This window comes from Neoarius graeffei, chromosome 7 (assembly GCF_027579695.1).
Source record: "Neoarius graeffei isolate fNeoGra1 chromosome 7, fNeoGra1.pri, whole genome shotgun sequence".
NCBI lineage: Eukaryota > Metazoa > Chordata > Actinopteri > Siluriformes > Ariidae > Neoarius > Neoarius graeffei.
Genome location: NC_083575.1, coordinates 3306253 through 3328053, shown reverse-complemented (window position 1 = coordinate 3328053; position 21801 = coordinate 3306253). Strand labels below are relative to the sequence as shown.

The following is a 21801-nucleotide window of genomic DNA, read 5'->3' as shown; positions in this document are numbered from 1 at the left end:
GTTGCAGCACTAAAAGTAAACAGAAAAGGGAACAAAAGGCACAAAAAAGGATATATATATATATATATATATATATATATATATATATATATATATATATATATATGTGTGTGTGTGTGTGTTGTTCATCTTCATGCCAGCGCTTATAAAAGTCAAGCAGATCAGTGCTTTTCTAATCCAGTTCATCATCTTATTCATTTTCATGACACATCTGGATTGTGTTGCCAGATTGTAGTCTAAAGCTCTATTCAGTTTCCACTCATCACCGGAGCATCTCAGGGAATTTCATCCAGATCAAAAAATGTCAGTCATTTTTACAGCGTTTGCCATAAACCGTACCTTACCTTCTACAAAATGAGCAGGAGAAATAACTCCAGGTGAAATATAAAGTGCCGTGTATCTCCTGTCTGAACTGGCACGTTGATACAGACCGAGTTCTCTCCTGTCAGAAATGAGGTTTTGGATTGAGACGCTCCAGACACTCGATCATCCAAACAAAACTAAGTTTAAAACAATGAAATATGAACGATGTTTAAAAGGACATTGAGGAGAAACAACGTTTCGGGGTGGTGGGGGAGGGGCTAGGGAAGTACCCCCTGTTGATCAAATGCTCCTCACATGGCCACGCCTCCTCCTACAAACTCTGACCATCAGGGTGAAAATAACAGTGGGTACTAGAGGTACTGTGCCAAGGGCACAGTGGTATCCCATTACCACACCTGAGGCCTTGGGACAAAGGTCAAGGTCGCAAAACTGAGAGAAATGAGGCCACTTGTCTGGAATCTGATGACAAAAGGAAAAGGATATAATACTTCCATGGTTAATATTATTAACCAAGATCCTGTCTGGTGGCGCGGTGGTGTAGTGGTTAGCGCTGCCGCCTCACAGCAAGAAGGTCCGGGTTCGAGCCCCATGGCCGGCGAGGGCCTTTCTGTGCGGAGTTTGCATGTTCTCCCCGTGTCCGCGTGGGTTTCCTCCGGGTGCTCCGGTTTCCCCCACAGTCCAAAGACATGCAGGTTAGGTTAACTGGTGACTCTAAATTGAGCGTAGGTGTGAATGTGAATGGTTGTCTGTGTCTATGTGTCAGCCCTGTGATGACCTGGCGACTTGTCCAGGGTGAACCCCGCCTTTCGCCCGTAGTCAGCTGGGATAGGCTCCAGCTTGCCTGCGACCCTGTAGAACAGGATAAAGCGGCTACAGATAATGAGATGAGAAGTTCCTGTCTTTCACCAGGCCAGTGAAAAATATGCAGATCATTGATCGGACTGGTCAAGGTCACTCCAGGGCGAAACCAAAGTTCCCAAATGAAAGTCCATATATGACTTCCTATTCATGGTTAATAGTAACTATGGCCTGATCTTGCTCCGTTTTTGAGATATAGGCCGTTGAAAATATGTGACCTAATATTGACCTAGGTCAAAAGGTCAAAACTATAAATATTCATTAAAACATGTTTTCTATGGCAAAAGGAGCAAGGCAAGCTCAAAGACCATGAAAAATAGACAAAACTCTGACTTTTTGCTATCGACTCACCTAATCGACAAGTTCAAGGTCAAGTAACTCAGCGAAAACGGGTCAAATCGCTTAACTGATGCAAACTACTGTGAAGCCCCCCAAACAGGTTCTCCGTACCCTATTTGGTGAAAATTCATGAAAAAATGAGGGAGGAGTAGAGATTTAATGCATAAGTGACCTTTGACCTAATTCTGGCAAAGGGTCAAGGTCAGAGGTCAAATGAGTGCAAAACAGTATTAAGGTATAAGGACCATGGAAGGTGGCATGAAAGAATTTTGTCTAGCTTGTCCTGGTACTGTACCAGGTGGGCCCATTTATAGCCACTCCTGAAAATCTTATGATGTCATTCATGATTTGGAGCTCACAGATGGTCACAACCTACAGGCACACTGAGTTTCAGCCAGATATCCTGAAAACTGAGCGAGAACCGACCCTCGTCTAACTACTACTACTACATGTACACTAAACCTAAGCAATTTCCACTGAAGCGGAAACGTAATAATTAAAGTGAGGTGTGTGTTGTAGTGAAGACACACTTGTCTTTGTGATTTATACACAGATCACTGATCCCAGGTGAATCGATCCGAATTATTAAACATCTTCCAGCAACACTACTGTTTAATAGATAAAAAAAGTGTTTTAACAATAAAGTTCAGGCGCTTTAATGAACATCGACTGGATGTTATTCTGTACTTAACTCGGAATTCAGAAATGTTCCAGCTCCGTGCGTTTGAGCCTGAAATTGAGGAAAACATGAACACGTGTGTTTTGTTCGCATCAAGCAAGCAGCGAACATGAGCGATCGTGTGTTTATGATGCGTTTACTTTCTCTGAACAGACTCGGACGTGTTTTAGAATTTACTCGGTAGTGTGTCTGTGTGGACTGATCTGAAGTAAACACTCAAGCTAAAGTCGTATAAACATATTTAAAATCGTGATGTTTTATTTACTGTTGATGCCGTGAGCAGCCATGTTGACACGATGTCATACACTGAACACGGCATGGAGGACATCTTCCTGAGTAGGAGTTCTGAATGAAGAGGACATTTTCTTTGATTTTATCAAGTTAGAGGTCAGAAATTCTTGGTTACAAATTTGAATCAGATGCTGCGTACAACTGTACGATATGGAACAAGGATGGAATGGTTCAAATCTGGCAACCCTGCTACCATGGGTGGTTTTTAAATACTCCAGAGACCCTGGACTGGTAGAGTGGTGGACTGGTGAAGTGGTAGACTGATGGACTGGTGGAGCAGTGGAGTGGTAGACTAGTCAACTGGCAGAGTGGTGGACTGACAGACCAAATCAGTCAGTCTCCAGTTTGTTGCCTGTTTGTTGAATGGCAGGTTTCATAACCATGTAACCACCTAATTTGCTATTTGACTGACCAACATGTAAAAAGATGGCCCTCAGGCAACTGGATTTGCATGACTGGGTGGGGCAGGGAGTCTCTTAACATGGCTACACAAACAGAACGAGGTGAAAGAACAAAAACAATGACTCTTTCAAAACGCATGATACAGTCAGGGACTATTGAGATATTTGTACTGCAGCAGCGTGGCAAATGAAACACAAAACAGAGAGAGAGGGAGGGGAAGGGCCCATATATTCTAATCCAGATGTTTCTGATGTATAATTGAATGATATTTGACTTGTCTCTCTGACTGATCCACAGAGACGGGATGAGGAACTGAGCAGGACACACAAAGGGAAAACTCTCTCGAAGAAGAAGAAGCTAAAGAGGACAATTCTAGAATAAACCTTGAAGGAAATCTTGAAGCCCTTTTCGCTCCTCTGCCATGCCTGCAGTGCAGTGGGGCTCCTCAAAAAACGGGTTCCTCGGGAATTGTTCGGGGTTTTTTTTGGGGGGTGGGGGGCAGTTTGTAAACAGCTTCTACACCGGACCGTGTCTGAAACCAATCTCTCTCCTGTTCCCCAGAGAGCCTTCAAGATTCTGCCACAAAACTGAACCCTACAGGGAGATCGATGGAACTTTGCCCCACAGTGCAGGAGTGTGTGATAATGTTACATATATATTACACACTGAGATGATTATTATACCGCCCCCGTGTGGCAGGATATCAAAGAACATGCAATGAAACACATTTTACTTAAAAACAAAGTTATTAATCATTTTGTCAGCTGACACACCAGCAGTGACCTTAAATAACATGTGTTACAGTAATAACAGTCCCAGTGCATAAAATCAAAACCAGATATGAATGAATGAATGAGATAAAAAACAACATTTCCCTTTTATTATTCAGCAAAATGAACACACAGGAAAACAATTTTATATATGAGTGATTCCACGCTTATGGGTACTGAAATCGGGACATGAACTTACTGTATTTTTAAAAATTCACCTAAAAGCATTTCTTTTTTTTACCATCAGTTCACAAAACATGTAATCTTTAATGAATGATATGTTAAAAGATAACTTTAATTTTCTGAGATGTAATAAAAACATATTTATATGCCAAAGTCAGAACGTAACAGAAGTGTTGTGGACATATAGATTCTCAATTTTAACAATGTAGAATTACTTTTTGAAACATAGGAAGGTGATGTTTTAGCAAATATAATTAATAAACATGTGTAGTAGAATAAACATGCACATTCTTTCAATAAGATTAACATGGTATATAGCTAGATTGTAATTAATTTGTAACAGACGCGAGATGGACAATCGTAACAGAAGTAATGGAACAGACATCATTTTGGAACTCATAGGCTTGACTTTGGCATATAAATATGTTTTTATTACATCTCAGAAAATTAAAGTTATCTTTTAACATATCATTCATTAAAGATTACACGTTTTGTGACCTGATGGTAAAAAAGAAATTGTTTTAGGTGAATAAATTCATGTCCCCATTTCAGTACCCATAAGCATGGAATCACTCATATATATATATATATATATGAAGATCATCAGATTATTTCCACAGCAACACTATGAACTGTGTGTTAAATATTGGAGTTAAAGCTCCTCTGTGTGCGCACGCGTGTCATATTCACCTTAAAATATGAGCAGCAGAGAGATCAGAATAATGTAAACATCAAAATCACAAAGTGCAGAAATAGTGACATTTACTCCAATAGTCAACACATACACTTTAATAATATTGGTGCATAAATGAAGAAAATAATTTTTATATAAATCTCATCTCATTACCTGTAGCCGCTTTATCCTGTTCTACAGGCTCGCAGGCGAGCTGGAGCCTATCCCAGCTGACTACGGGCGAAAGGCGGGGTTCACCCTGGACAAGTCGCCAGGTCATCACAGGGCTATTTTTATATAAATTTATAAAATTATTAATAAAATTGTAGACATTGTATATAAATCCAAGCAAAAAGATCTTTGGTAATGCTGTGTGTTATAGTAATAAAGGTCCCCCTGTCTCAGAACCACTGAGTTCTATATCAAATCTGGAGAGCTCAGAACCCATTCCCTGCTGGAGAGACAAGTGAAGCCATCTGGCTGCCATCTTACAACTCACATCGCATGGATTTGGTTTGTGTGTTAAACTGTCGTATCCAATCGAATTTGCCCCAAGAAAAGTATCTCCTGACTTTTTTCCTCCTTTCATTCCCTCCTCTTATTTTCTCCACTTTACCCCCATCCCTTACATAGCTTTATAGGGCTCCGCTTCACCGTTATTGTTTTTTCCTTTTCCAGTTCAGTCTCTGATAATTTTTTTGAATGGCTCTTTTACTACTATAATTATTTTTATGGAGATTATTTCAGTTTCTTTTATACAGTGTATCTTTCTCTTTTGTATAGTTCTTCTTTTCTATCTATCAATCAAATTATTATCATTATTATTATTATTATTACACCAACACAAAGGCTGTACAATACTTCCTTTCTATTTCGGACAGTTGTTGAAACAGGATTATTTTCTCATGTTATTTGCCATTTTCACTTCATTCTCACGGTCATGTCTTAATAGTGTTTATTGGTCATGGTGGTCACAAGCTGCATGAATATTGTGACAGTGAATTCGGTGACCAATAAACACTGTTAAGACGTGACTGTGAAAATGAAGTGAAAATGGCAAATAACATGAGAAAATAATCCTGTTTCAACAACTGTCCGAAATAGAAAGGAAGTATTGTACAGCCTTTGTGTTGGTGTAATAATAATAATTTAGATCGATAGATAGAAAGGAAGAAGAACTATACAAAAGAGAAAGATACACTGTATGAATGAAAAACTGAAATAATCTCCATAAAAATAATTATAATAGTAAAAGAGCCATTCAAAAAAAAAAAAAAAAAAAGATCAGAGACTGAACTGGAAAAGGAAAAAAACACTAACAGTGAAGCGGAGTACTATAAAGCTATGTAAGGGATGGGGTAAAGTGGAGAAAATTAAAGGAGGAAATGAAAGGAGGAAAAAAGTCAGGAGATACTTTTCTTGGGGCAAGTTTGATCAGATACGATGCTTTAACACAAATCAAATCCACGCGATGGGAGTGGCAAGATGGCGGCCAGATGGCTTCACTCTCACCAGCCTATGAGCTCTCCAGATTTTATACAGAGCTCAGTGCTCGGAATGTAAACAGTGTTGAGAAATTGGTCACCGTGTCTCGGTGTGTAAAACTTCCTGTGTGTTACAGTAATAATGGTCCCCCTGTTGAATGAAGTGTAAACTGTGTTCCACTGATAACCGTTCCTTTTAAAATGAACCTCTTCAGTGTTGATAACTGTGTCCAAAATCACTCACTCGTTCACTACTCCCTACTCACTATTGAGGGAATTCTACATAGAGGATTATATAGTGAGCTCATTGGTAAAAAGGGGGGGGGGGGACGACAAACACTTTGGGACACCACTCTGCCACGCCGTTATTTACATCATTACTGTCGCACAATTAAAGCGTGCCTGATCAGTCGGCTGGTGGGTTTTCAAAATAATCAATACATGATAAATCCATATTATACTGGGCGTATTTCCCACATTAATCAATACAAAGTTCTTTGTGTCTGCTGCATCTTTCAGTTCTTTTAAATCAAGGCTGAATCCTTTATTTCTTCTTTGCCGCTGCCTTTTATTAAATCAAATTTGAGGCTTTTGATTAATTCCTCGCGCTGCACTGGAACTTTTATTCTCGTATTTTATGTTTTATTCTATTTTAGCTTTTTTCTACTCTCTACTATTTTTAATTGGACTTTAAATGTCTGTTTATAATGTGTTTCTTCCTCCGTCTGTTCACCCCAACACTTTTTTTTTCCCAGCGTGACTACAATGCATGATGGGATATATCGCTTGGTTAGTGCCCATCGGTTGTTCACTACTTTTGACGGTGCATTGTGGGATACTAGGAGTCCACTATATAGGGTGTAATAATTCTCACTATCCATTCAGACAGCACTACAGAATGGAGAACTTGCTACACTACCGTTCAAAAGTTTGGGGTCACCCAGACAATTTTGTGTTTCCCATGAAAAGTCACACTTTTATTCACCACCATAAGTTGTAAAATGAATAGAAAATATAGTCGAGACATTTTTCTGGCCATTTTGAGCATTTAATCGACCCCACAAATGTGATGCTCCAGAAACTCAATCTGCTCAAAGGAAGGTCAGTTTTATAGCTTCTCTAAAGAGCTCAACTGTTTTCAGCTGTGCTAACATGATTGTACAAGGGTTTTCTAATCCTCCATTAGCCTTCTGAGGCAATGAGCAAACACATTGTACCATTAGAACACTGGAGTGAGAGTTGCTGGAAATGGGCCTCTATACACCTATGGAGATATTGCACCAAAAACCAGACATTTGCAGCTAGAATAGTCATTTACCACATTAGCAATGTATAGAGTGGATTTCTGATTAGTTTAAAGTGATCTTCACTGAAAAGAACAGTGCTTTTCTTTCAAAAATAAGGACATTTCAAAGTGACCCCAAACTTTTGAACGGTAGCGTACACACTCCACTATAGAGTGAGCAGTGAGTGATTTTGGATACAGCAGATGTCACTGTGCAAACACATGCAGGAGGGGGAGCAGAGGTCAGAAGGTCAAGGTCAGGATGCCTGTGCCCAGGAAATGATGACGACACACAAACTCAGCAAACCCACAAACACACCAAACACTACAAGAGCAATAGCCTGAGGAGAGAGAGACAGAGAGAGAGAGAGAGAGAGAGAGAGAGAGAGAGAAAGAAAGAGAGAGGGAGGTTGGTTTTATTTTTTTGTAGTAATATGATTGAACTTTCTTGTATCTGTAACTCAGAGTAGAAGCTCAGTGATCTGTCTTACTTCTAATTTAACTGAACTGAGATCAAATACAGTAGCTCACAGTGCGGCATGGCAGTGTGTGTGTGTGTGTGTGTGTGTGTGTGTGTGTCTCACCCCAATTGAACTGTAAGATCTGATGTGGTCATTACTAACACGCAAATAAAACAGACCGGGATACACAAACAGCAAACAGGTTGAGGTGGTGGAACCTGGAGAGAAGGAAAAACACACACACACACACACACACACACACACACACACAGAATAAACAGTAAAGTAACTAGAAATTATTATGACAGATTATATTAAAATGCAATCATAACACACAGACACGCCTGCGTGCGCACACACTCACCCACAACTCCAAAGACGTTCATGATGTCGGGGACGTAGATGGCCAGCAGCTCAGTGATCAGAAGGAGGACAAATGTGGAGACACAGTGAGACAGCCAGGAGAAGTGTGTCTCTCCTCTGATTAAAGTCAACACCGCTTTACGGGCCTGAGGGGGGCAGGAAGGGGGAGATTGAATTATCTCTCGGCTGCAGCCAATAAGAGCCTCCTGGCTGTAATATTAACGGTGTGTAATAAACCCAGCAGGTGTGTGGAGGAGAGGAGAGGAGCGGAGGGGAGTACAGGATCGTCAGGGTGTTACAGCTGTGTGTGTGTGTGACGTCGACACTCACGGGGAAGTGGATGAGCGGCAGAGTGAGCAGCACAGCCAATAGGATTGCAAGACGCACTAACATCACCAACACATCATGCGGCAGGGAAACATCATACCCTCGCAACAACTCAGAGTCCACCCTACCTGAAAACCACACACAATTTGATTACTTTAGTTGGGAGGACCAATACTTATTAAAAAAGCAACACAGCACCCAAATATTTACAAAGAGCATCTTGTGACTCCCACATCAATACAAATACTGTGCCGGCGTACAACCACATATAGATGTTAAGTATATCAAGGAATGGCGCACGCTCCTCGCGGCGACACGGTCAGGTGCACTACGTTCTGTTTGTAGAAATGTTTGTTTGTTTGCGTGGTGAAAGTTTGTCTTTTTAGTACTGCGAGTTAATTATAAGCATTCACACTCACGCAAGATGAGACGAGATATGGAAATACTTTTAATTTTTGTAGTAATCATCTGCCTCCTGGATTGCACGGTGTTGGCGACTGGGCTTCCTACAGGACCCCGACTTAAAATCACTTACAGCCGGGAGGCTCTGCTAAAACTCAGGGAAGCAGTTCCATCTCTCTCCCAAGATCAATTTCTGGGACTACCGACACCACCATATGCATGCCGTAAAACAAGACGAAAATGGGGCAGGAAAGGAGGGGTGTGGGCCCAACTTAGGAGGAGACCTTTCAGACAACCACTACCAACAATCATGTTTGGGAACGTACAAAGTATACGGAACAAAATTGATGAACTTCGCGCCTGTGCGCAATGTTTAGTGGACTACCGGCAATCCTGTCTGATCTGTCTATCAGAAACCTGGCTGATTGATTGATTGATTGATCAGAACCCAGTTAAACAAATGAGACAAAAATATGATACTTGGTCATTTATTTATTGAGGAAAATGATCCAATATTACATATCTGTGAGTGGCAAAAGTATGTGAACCTCTAGGATTAGCAGTTAATTTGAAGGTGAAATTAGAGTCAGGTGTTTTCAATCAATGGGATGACAAATCAGGTGTGAGTGGGCACCCTGTTTTATTTAAAGAACAGGGATCTATCAAAGTCTGATCTTCACAACACATGTTTGTGGAAGTGTATCATGCCACGAACAAAGGAGATTTCTGAGGACCTCAGAAAAAGTGTTGTTGATGCTCATCAGGCTGGAAAAGGTTACAAAACCATCTCTCAAGAGTTTGGACTCCACCAATCCACAGTCAGACAGATTGTGTACAAACGGAGGAAATTCAAGACCATTGTTACCCTCCCCAGGAGTGGTCGACCAACAAAGATCACTCCAAGAGCAAGGCGTGTAATAGTTGGTGAGGTCACAAAGGACCCCAGGGTAACTTCTAAGCAACTGAAGGCCTCTCTCACATTGGCTAATGTTAATGTTCATGAGTCCACCATCAGGAGAACACTGAACAACAATGGTGTGCATGGTGGGGTTGCAAGGAGAAAGCCACTGCTCTCCAAAAAACTTGCTGCTTGTCTGCAGTTTGCTAAAGATCACGTGGACAAGCCAGAAGGCTATTGGAAAAATGTTTTGTGGACGGCTGAGGCCAAAACAGAACAATTTGGTTTAAATGAGAAGCGTTAAGTTTGGAGAAAGGAAAACACTGCATTCCAGCATAACAACCTTATCCCATCTGTGAAACATGGTGGTGGTAGTATCGTGTTTTGGGCCTGTTTTGCTGCATCTGGGCCAGGACGGCTTGCCATCATTGATGGAGCAATGAATTCTGAATTATAACAGGGAATTCTAAAGGAAAAATGTCAGGACATCTGTCCATGAACTGAATCTCAAGAGAAGGTGGGTCATGCAGCAAGACAACGACCCTAAGCACACAAGTCATTCTACTAAAGAATGGTTAAAGAAGAATAAAGTTAATGTTTTGGAATGGCCAAGTCAAAGCCCTGACCTTAATCCAATGGAAATGTTGTGGAAGGACCTGAAGCGAGCAGTTCATGTGAGGAAACCCACCAACATCCCAGAGTTGAAGCTGTTCTGTACGGAGGAACGGGCTAAAATTCCTCCAAGCCGGTGTGCAGGACTGATCAACAGTTACCGCAAACGTTTAGTTGCAGTTATTGCTGCACAAGGGGGTCACACCAGATACTGAAAGCAAAGGTTCGCATACTTTTGCCACTCACAGATATAATATTGGATCATTTTCCTCAATAAATAAATGACCAAGTATAATATTTTTGTCTCATTTGTTTAACTGGGTTCTCTTTATCTACTTTTAGGACTTGTGTGAAAATCTGATGATGTTTTAGGTCATATTTATGCAGAAATATAGAAAATTCTAAAGGGTTCACAAACTTTTAAGCACCACTGTATGTTTACTGCGGAGGCGCTGTGTTGAATATATAGAGTAAGGTGTAAGAAATCCATGAAGAGGATGCGTATTTACACTTATCAAAGAGGCGCTGATCGTGATGTTGCAGTAATTCATGTATTAGGTATCGATGTGTAGCGCCTCTTAAAACACCTTCTCAAAAATTGCTGTACTACATCAAGATCCGATGGACTAGCTCCATAGACGGGCAGGCCATAGATAATCTTAGGCATAACGATGGCCTTAAAAAGATGGTCCACTTCCTCTTGAGTGTAACCCTCTTTACGGAGACTTCTAATCACATACAGGCATTTATTAGCCTCACTTAACTTAGACCCAATGTGTACACTAAATTTAGAATTTTCCTGAAAAGTTACACCCAAAAGCTTTATACTCTGATGCCGCTTTATGTTGCTAATGGCTGGATAGACACTATTGTTGCCTTTTTTCCTTAAAACCAGCTCTTTGCATTTGGCTGTATTACAGCTCATTCCATTATTTACGGTCCAATTAAAAAACTGTTCCAAAGCTAAATTCGATTTATCTGATTGGTCTCTTGGGACCTCTACTACAATTGTGGTATCGTCCGCATACTTAAAGTAATTTCCGGGTGCTCTATATCTAAATCATTTAAAAATAAATTAAATAAATAAGGCCCACTCACACTTCCTTGTGTTGTGCCTTTATTTACCGATTTCCACTCGCATATTATATTATTATATGCAACCCGTTGTTTCCTATCAGCTAAAAAGCTAATATACCAATTAATCATGTGAGGATTAAGCGGACAAAGCTTAAGTTTTTCAACCAATAGGTCATGTCTCACATTATCGAATGCCTTAGAAAAGTCCACAGTAAATAGCCTATGCTGACGGAATCAGATCCTGACTCAGCCGCCGACCTGGAAGATTTCACACTGGTAAGGGCAGACCGTAATGCAAACTCTGGAAAGAGCAAAAGGCGGAGGTGTGTGTCTATTCATAAATAACAAATACTGTAACTAGGGCTGCGTACCGGTACTGTGTACCGGTACTGTACCGTGAAAATCGATTCGGTACAGGTCCAAAATACCGGATCATGAAGTACCGGTACTGTACCGATATAAATTTACACCAAGTACCTGCTTATTTTGTGACTGAAGATGCGTAAATCCTACCACAAAGACGAAAATTTAGCACTGGAAAAGACGCAAAATGCCGCGCTGAAACTTGAAATCAGAGCCATCTTTGATTTGAGATCCTCTCGCCACAGTCTCACGAGACATTGTGAGAGCTTGGCTGATCCAGCGTTCTGATTGGTCAAAAAGACTCAAAATCAGGTCAGCCATTTTTCCTTTGCTGGCATTGGCAGTCTTTGTTGCTTTGTGTAATTTTGCCGCGCAAGTTAAAGGCCGCGGACTGCGCGTAGTCTGTAATACTCTAGTGTAGTCACTTCTCGCTGTGAGACAACTTATGACTTTTTGTCCCAAGTTAACTATAGTGTGAGACTGAGAGGGTGACTGAGAAGTGAGGTAGGAAACCTAGTTATGTTCGGTTTTCTTTGAATAAAGATACTGACAAGTTGTCAACAGTTTATTAATGTTTCTGTCATTATTGAAGAAGTTCAGAAGAACACATGTTAATTTGTCAAATTGTTCAGGTACAGGTACAGGTCCAGACCTGTACCTAAACCTCTGTACCGGTACCTGTACCTGATGTTACGTTTAGGTACGCAGCCCTAACTGTAACCCAACACACATTACTGTGAAACATAGACTTTGCACAAAAGACATAGAACTGTTAGCGGTCAATCTAAGACCCTACTACATGCCCCGCGAAATAAATCAGATCTGCCTTTTTATTGTATACATCGCACCTTCAGCTGTTGTGAGGGAGGCGGGCAACACTATACACGAGCTGGTGACACTGACTGAAGCAAAAGCGCCCGACGCAGCAAAATTCATACTTGGCGATTTCAATCTTTGTAGTCTGGCTGAGACCCTGCCTGCTTACCATCAATATGTGGCATGTTCTACACGTGAGGAAGCGTGTTTAGATCTGTGCTACGGCAACCTGGAGAAAGCCTATTATGCAAGGGCTCTACCAGGGCTCGGTAGGTCAGACCACAACATGATCCATCTAATACCAACATATCAGCCTTTGCTGCGTCGAGAAAAGGTGAGAAAAAAAAAAAGAAGTAAAGTGCTGGTCAGCTGAAGCTTCCAACACTCAGAGTCTGCCTAGACTGCACCGACTGAGAGCTTTTAATAAACTCGTCGACGGACATCAGTGACGCTGCGTTCGTAGTCACAGGATACATTAACTTCTGCGAGGATCTAATCGTTCCCAAAAAGACAGTGAAACTTTACCCCAACAACAAACCGTGGGTCACCCCTGAACTCAAAGAACTGCTAAACCAAAAAAAAGAGGTTATTTAAATCTGGGGGTTCAAAAGAGGACATGAAACTTTTACAGAGAAACATTAAAAGAAAAATACTGGACTGTAAAACTGTTTACAAAAATAAGATTCAGGCACTTTTTAATAGTGATTCTCGGAAGGCCTGGCAGGGACTACAAATAATGACTGGATATAAACCTAAAATGCATAACTTGACTGTTTCAAATGATATTATTTTTGCGGAAGAACTTAACTCATTTTATTGCAGATTTGATAGTACTGACTATACAGCTCAGCAGACCCTGGCAACGGATGCAGTCAATGCTATACAAGCCAGTGACATTACAATCACCATTGTTGAGGTTAAAGAACAATTTTTACGTATTAATACCAATAAATCTCAAGGTCCAGATGGCATTAGCTGTCAAGTTTTGCGTACATGTGCCGACTCACTTGCCCCTCCCTTTCAAGTGTTGTTTCAATGTTCTGTAGACACTGGTTTAATAAAAACAGGCCCAAAGAGATGAATGATTTAAAGCCTGTTGCATTATTATCAGCTCCCATGAAATGCCTGGAGAAGATTGTGCTGAAACATCTGCTTACTGACGTAGCACCATCACTGGATCCATATCAGTTTGCGTACCAGCCAAAGCGTGGTGTGGAGGATGCACTGCTGACAATGACAACCAGTATATATGAGCATCTTGAAGCACCTCAGAGTTTTGTAAAGATTGTCTTTATTGACTTCAGCAGTGCATTCAACACCATACAACCCCACATGCTGGTACGTAAGCTGGTAGATCTAGGCGTTAATCCAAGGCTCATCATGTGGATCAACAATTTTCTTCTAAAGCGAACCCAACAGGTCAGGTTTAATCAGACCATCTCTTCCATGAGATACTGGTGCACCGCAGGGCTGTGTGTTGTCCCCTATACTTTATACACTTTACACCAATGAGTGCCGCGCTTTTGACACCAGACACTCTTATTTTAAGTATGCTTATTTAAGTACACTGCCCTGGTAGGATGGCCAGCTTTGAGGAGGAAGTGGGGAGCTTCATAAGCTGGTGCTTTGAAAACCATCTTACTGTAAATGCAACCAAAACTAAAGAAATGGTTATTGATTTTAGACGTAATACAGAAGAAGTACCCCACACAGTCATCAATAACACATCCATTGAAAGAGTTAACACCTACAAATATTTAGGGATTGAACTTGATGATCAGTTGAAGTTTGACAAATGTGCCATTTCTAAGGTAAAAAAGCTCCAACAGAGTGCTTTTCTTAAGGAAGTTACGAAGTTTTAATGTTGATAGATGTATTTTACAGTTGTTTTATAGGCCTGTGCTTCAGAGTGTCTTGTTCTTTGGACTGATCTGTGTTTTTGGCAATATGCGTAAACATGATCAGGATAAATTACAACGCATTATTAAGAATGCCAGTGGGATAATTGAGTGTAATCAAGTATCAGCTGTCCAGCTATACAAAGACATTATACTACATAAAGCTGAGAGTATTCTCAGGGATCCAACCCATCCCCTACACCAGGGGTCTTCAATCCTATCCGCAAAGGGCCGGTGTAGCTGCAGGCTTTCATTACAGCCAAATTGGAGGCTCACTTGATTGTTGATTGGAGACGAGGATGAAATGATTAAACAAGTGAAATCAGGTGTAGCTCCTGCTTGGTTGGAATGAAAGCCTGCAGCCACACTGGCCCTTTGTGGATAGGATTGAAGACCCCTGCCCTATACAATAGATTCCAGCCAAGCCAATGAGGCAAGGGGAGACTGCTGCAAAGGAAAATAAGAACTACCAAGTTCAGTAAGTCATTTGTCCCCACTGCAATCAGGATTTTAAATGAAGGGCAAAGAACTTGACAGTACTGTGTGTGTGTGTGTGTGTGTGTGTGTGTGTGTGTGTGTTGGGGGGGGGGGGATGTGAATGACTAGCATGTATCAATTGGATTGCTGATGTATGGGGTGGGGTGGGGTATTTATTATTTGCTTTATGTTTTTATGTTTTAAATCTTGTCTACCTCTATGTATGCACTGACCACTTGAATTTCCCCTTGTGGGATAATAAAGTTAACTTTTTTTTAGGATACAGGTGACATCGCCTTCTCCATATCTGCAAACTGCCGAGAATTGCTGACACAGAGCGATATTTTGCTCACTGCTTTGAGTTCTTCTTGTTTCGGCCAGCTATCTGCAGCTCTCTAACACAGAGTCTATGGACGTGTCCAAGCCGACCATAAATGAGACCCACCAGATTTGTACTATAGCACCTACTCTCAGAGCGTCCACTAATGGCTGGTATTTTATCATTTTCTCAGAAAAACACAAGTCCATATCTGCATCAAAACAGCATCCCACTTCCAACATCACAATAGTTTTTAAAATCTCATCAACAGCAGCTATGTCAGGGGAGTTAGGGGAGTCTTTTAGAACATTTTTCAGAGCAACATTGTTCATCAAATTTGAAAACCAGCTCGACTGTATTTTTCTGTTTGCGTGTATTACAGATTGTCCGTATACTTTCCGCAGCTCTACCGCAGTTATATTAACGATGTGACCATGCCGAGCGATGTTCAGGCCTTTAAATGCTGGACGACCATTCATTATATGCGCTGTTGTTTCTGTTGTTTTATCATTGTGCAACAAGCAGCATGGTTTACGACGCCTCGGAAACCACAAAGAGAGGTTATACTGAGCTGGAAGGGCTTGCAGTCTAGCTTTGGCGACAGATTTTAGAATGCCTTCGTTGACAGCTGGATTGTGCAGCGCTGCATGAGCAGCAGTGTGATCGGCGCACTGAAGGCACGTGAGTTTGCCTTGAAGACGCAAGTTCACCCAGTGAGTGAAAATACTGGAGAATCTCACACCTGCACGCCCGGCCGTGAAGCTTTTTACTGATTCCGTCATGATGTAGAGTTCCCTCCGCATGCACATTTAAGTCCATGATTAGCTCCTCACTGACGGTCACCTGAGCTCCGCTTGTATGTATCCAGCTCAACTCTATGCTGTTACGACTGCACAGGTCGTTCAAATCCGGCCAATCCGAGCGCACCCCAAATCCACTGGCACGAGTATCCAATTTTCTGTCAGGTTTCTTCTTGAAGCCAAGGAAACTTGGTTGTCCACAGGGGAGATCTTGCGTTTCCCTCAGTCTAGCAGCAGTGAGCCCCGGGCCATTTCCCCAACTGTCGCATCATCACTGTTTAGCACGCGCAACAGGTGACTTATCCGGGTAGCTGTGTAGATCCACTCGATGTTTGGAGCTCCAAGGCCCCCCTCTGAGTTTTCAGAAAGAGGACGCTCCTGGTCGTGTGTGTGTTTAGGTTCAGCCATTTCCTCACCAGTTCCACGGTCTTATTGTTCAGTTCATTCAACATTTTTTAGTAATGTGAACGTTGGCGAATAGATGTTGAATTTTGGAAAGCGCTATCTCCCGAATCGCCTGAAGTTTATGCAGATTGGCAGACGGCATTGATCAATCTGGTCTAATCTTGCAAAGTATTCCTTGCAGATCACTTCCAGCTGTTCCTGCCATTCGCCAGCTACGTTAAACTTGTGTCCATATGTTTCGTGTCTTGCATAGACTTGAATCTCGTTCCCAGCAATAATAAATGAGGGAGGGTGGGCGTGCTTTGCCCTATACCACCTGCTGCCACCGCTGCGCCGTTCATAGAACACTGCACATTCACTGGTCTTGACCTCAAGCCCAGACCACTGCAGAAAGCGATCAGTTTGTGAGCATGTTGGTAATAACGTTCTCCTCCCTCAATGTTAGGAGGACACCGTCTGCAAAGGCCTGGACAGGGTTCGGAGATGTAATGCCAGGTGGGACAAGAAGGCATAGCCATTTCAGCCACTGGTTTAAAGCCACTATGAAATTCACAGCGCTCCAGGGGTGTCCCGTTTTAATCCCAACCTCAAGGTTTTGTTAACTGATATCCGTGCAGAAAGGATTTGTCATACACATCTTTAACAATTTGTCTGTATTGTTCTGGCAACTTTATTTCCTCTAGGGACTGTAGCATTACACAGTGAGGCTGATCCAACAGCATCACGAAAGTCAAGGAACACCGCATAAAAGCGGGAGGATTGATGTTTGAAATCATCGATGGCAGTCTTCAAACAGAAGACATGCTCATCCATTCCTTGCCTCTCAATGTATGCTTTTTGTCTTGTTGACAGTGTTCCAGATTCAACTGGCCAGGGTAAAATTCTGTTTAAAATGCACTTCATAAGGCGGCACGGTGGTGTAGTGGTTAGCGCTGTCGCCTCACAGCAAGAAGGTCGGGGTTCGAGCCCCGGGGCCGGCGGGGGCCTTTCTGTGCGGAGTTTGCATGTTCTCCCCGTGTCCGCGTGGGTTTCCTCCGGGTGCTCCGGTTTCCCCCACAGTCCAAAGACATGCAGGTTAGGTTAACTGGTGACTCTAAATTGAGCGTAGGTGTGAATGTGAGTGTGAATGGTTGTCTGTGTCTATGTGTCGGCCCTGTGATGACCTGGCGACTTGTCCAGGGTGTACCCCGCCTTTCGCCCGTAGTCAGCTGGGATAGGCTCCAGCTTGCCTGTGACCCTGTAGAAGGATAAAGCGGCTAGAGATAACGAGATGAGATGCACTTCATAAATACCTTATATATTGCAGGGAGCATGGATATATCCCTCCAGGTAGACGGGTCGTCTGGGACGCTATTCTTTTTGGGAATCCTATGAATGATGGCCCCCTTCCAAGAGTCAGGGACTTTCCGATTGGTTAGACAGACGTTAAAAATCTGCGTGTCACTATTGAATAATGTTTTGTTACTTTGAGCACCTCATATGTAACGCCGTCCGCGCCACACGCCTTGTTGTTCGGAAGGCGGGAAAGGACTTTAGAGATCTTCTCTGTACTAAAGTCCGATGTATTGGGGAGGCTGTCCGGATTATCCAGAGCAAAGGCCTCGCACCATGGGGGGGCTTGTCTGCTGGTGCGTTTGTTTTGACCGGCATTTTGCAATGTAGTGCTCATAAACTTTGTCCACATCAGCTATTATAGGAGGACGATCTGGATAATTACTGTCATTCAGGATGATATTTATTGCCTTGCTTCTATGATTTTTCCAGCAATAAGCCAGTTCTCGTTCGCTTACCACTCTGGGTTCCCTCACTCGACTAGGTTGTGTCACTCTGCTGAGCTCAGGCTGGATGGTTCCTCGTACGAAGCGCAGCTGTTGGTCTATCCATTCGGCGAGTATCTCTGGGTCAGGTGTCGGTGGTCGCGCATTACAGAGGGGAAATTTCCGTAGGATTCTTGCGGTGTACTTTAACAAAGGTATTCCCAACGGTCTCCAGTCCCTGTGGGTTGCTGTGTAGACTCCATTTCTGTAGTATACTCCACATATAATGGTTATAAATTTAATCCAATGACGTGGATTACTTCCGGTAAATCGTATTGTTTGTTTTTCATTGATTAATTTAACATCCAGTGTTTTTCTAAACTGTCTCTCCTGCGCCTGAAAGCACATCCATTCCTGGTTTGAAAGTTGACGATTGTATTGTTCAAAGTTTATCCAGCCGTTCCGATGGCCATTTCCCAGACAATCAGCTGTCGGGTCGTGGATACGCCATCCTAAATTTAGGATCTTACCGCTTTTTAGCGCAGTTCTAATCGCTAATTTCAGGGTTGAAACCAGACACATTTTAGTATTTCTGTTATCAACACAATAGGCTCGTTCTACATTTTCGCCGGCAGTTACGACGGGTGTAGATGTTAATTTTTTGTTTGTATTAGTGCGGCCTACTGGCGTGCTGCCTACCAGCGTGACACATGCACACCATGACACACACATGATTGATGTGACCAGTCAGTAAAAAGTTTTTGTAAGTGCTGTGAAGTGCACTTACATTTCTAATGGAGATGTGAATCTCATGCTTTCACACAACAATAATAATAATAATAATAATTAAAGCCGCAAGCGGCCTCGACGGGCCCTCGCGCCAGTGGCCAAGGGGGGCGGGGGCATGCGTCCCTGCGAAATACCTTCCACAGCTTCTGCGGCAAGAGACATTACTCCCACAATGGCGACAAAGCACAGAATTGGACACATGGCAACAATAGGGTCTCGCACTTCGTGCGTTGTCGACCATGGCAAGCGCCTCAATAAGGGTCTTGAAAAGAGTTTGCTTGCCAAGTTTGACAAATCAGAAGCTGCAATATCATTTTTGCCATAATCAGCACCCCCAGGGGCGAAAGTGCTCAAAATTTGGCGTATATGTCAGGTGAGCTATGAAGAGTTTGCGTATGAAGTTTGATGACAATTGAGTAAATAGAAGATAAGATATAGATTTTTGAAGAATAAATTGTGGTTTTTCCCATGTCAGTAGGAGGCGCTATGCTGTACATGAGCGACTATGAGTTGGAAAAATAAGTGTCTACAACAGCAACGTACAATCACAAGGTAGTGGTGTGAAGGAAAAGCATTATGGAATTATTTACCAAAAACCCGTTTTGGAGCAATTGCGTGGGCCAAAAACAGCGCCCCCCATGGACGAAAATTCCCAAAATGTGGTATACATGACATGGGAGGTAGTAAGAGGGTGGCCGTGAAGTTTGACCAAATTTGAGGAAAGATTGGATTTTTTGCCCAAAAATAGCGCCCCCAGTGGCGAAATATCACAGAAATTGGGTAACATGTCAGAAGCCCAATGAGTGATTTGCGTGTGAAGTATGAGCAGTTTTGAGCAATCAGAAGATTTGTTATGAATTTTTAAGCATGTAAAATTTTGCATTGAAAATTGATTGACGTATAACTTCTGAACGGTTCACGCTACGTGAAACGGATTTAGGAACTTTTGTCAGCCATGTCTGTAGATGATGTGTATCAATTTTGGTGACATTCCTTTGAAAGATCTAGGAGGAGTTGCGCCGTCTTCGTGGCCATGCATTTCGCACAAAAGTGAAATTACCTCACTCCCCGTTGGGCGTGGCTAATGCATTGGCATTACATTTTTGTCCGGCTTAGTGAGATACATATGCGTACCAAATGGCAAGCCACTACTACAAACCACATGGCAACCAGGCACCTTAATGCGGGAGGCCAAAATCACAACGAGTTAGGGGGCGCTATAGAGGCCCTGAGGCCCGCCTGGATCTGGGCTTCTGGTTCTCAGTAGCGGTGGCAGTCTAAGAAAAAGGAGCCAAATTTCGTGCGTTGTCGACCATGGCAAGCGCCCCAATAAGGGTCTTGTAAAGAGTTTGCTTGCCAAGTCTGACAAATCAGAAGCTGCAATATCATTTCTGCCATAACCAGCACCCCCATGGGCGAAAGTGCACAAAATTTGGCGTACATGTCAGGTGAGCTATGAAGAGTTTGCGTATGAAGTTTGATGACAATTGAGTAAATAGAAGATGAGATATAGATTTTTGAAGAATAAATTTTTTGGTTTTTCCCATGTCAGTAGGTGGCGCTATGCTGTACATGAGCGATTATGAGTTGGAAAAGTAAGTGTCTACAACAGCAACGCACTATCACAAGGTAGTGGTGTGAAGGAAAAGCATTATGGAATTATTTACCAAAAACCCGTTTTGGAGCAATTGCGTCGGCCAAAAACAGCGCCCCCCATGGAGGAAAATTTCCAAAACGTGGTATACACGACATGGGAGGTAGTAAGAGGGTGGCCGTGAAGTTTGACCAAATTTGAGGAAAGATTGGAATTTTTGCCCAAAAATAGCGCCCCCAGAGGCGAAATATCACAGAAATTGGGTAACATGTCAGAAGCCCAATGAGTGATTTGCGTGTGAAGTATGAGCAGTTTTGAGCAATCGGAAGATTTGTTATGAATTTTTAAGCACGTAAAATTTTGCATCGAAAATTGATTGACGTATAACTTCGGAACGGTTTATCCTACGTGAAACGTATTTAGGAACTTTTGTCAGCCATGTCTGTAGATGATGAGTATCAAGTTTGGTGACATTCCTATGAACGGTCTAGGAGGAGTTGCGCCGTCTTCGTGGCCATGCATTTCGCACAAAAGTGAAAGTACCTCACTTCCTGTTGGGCGTGGCTAATGCATTGGCATTACATTTTTGTCCGGCTTAGTGAGATACATATGCCCACCAAATGGCATGCCACTACTACAAACTATATGGCACCCAGGCACCTTAATGCGGGAGGCCAAAATCACAACGACTTAGGGGGCGCTATAGAGGCCCTGAGCCCCGGCCAAGTTTGGGCTTCTGGTTCTGAGTAGCGGTGGCAATTCTCGGAACTGGTGCCAAATTTCGTGCGTTTTCGCCCATGGCAAGCGCCCCGAAAATGGCCCAACAGCGGAGAAAAATAAAGAAGAAGAAGAAGAAGAAGAAGACGGAAGAATAATTAAAGCCGCAAGCGGCCTCGACGGGCCCTCGTGCCAGCGGCCAAGGAGGGCGGGGGCATGCGTCCCCGCGAAATACCTTCCACAGCTTCTTTGGCAAGAGACATTACTCCCACAATGGTGACAAAGCACAGAATTGGACACAGAGTACACGGTGCGCTGAGACGTTGTCATGGACAGAACATTTTATGCCATGGCTTCCCAACCAAATTAATGTATTTACCTCATCAGTCACCAAGCTATAGCTACATAGGATTGTCTTCTGTTAGACATCTATTAGTC

At 42.5% G+C, this 21801-nt stretch overlaps 1 protein-coding gene across 3 annotated transcripts in view; it reads right to left on the bottom strand.

Annotated features, from left to right (window-relative positions):
- Positions 1 to 5947: 5947 nt before the first annotated feature.
- slc38a6 (solute carrier family 38 member 6) overlaps positions 5948 to 21801 on the bottom strand; it is a 69714-nt gene continuing 53860 nt past the window's right edge. For all 3 annotated transcript variants that reach the window (XM_060925152.1, XM_060925151.1, XM_060925153.1), the window contains 4 exons: positions 8443 to 8567; positions 8114 to 8258; positions 7873 to 7967; positions 5948 to 7629 (listed from right to left, as the gene is read on the bottom strand). In XM_060925152.1, the coding sequence (XP_060781135.1) occupies positions 7546 to 7629; positions 7873 to 7967; positions 8114 to 8258; positions 8443 to 8567 (449 nt within the window). In that variant the 3' untranslated portion in view covers positions 5948 to 7545. The remainder of the gene's footprint in view (positions 7630 to 7872; positions 7968 to 8113; positions 8259 to 8442; positions 8568 to 21801) is intronic.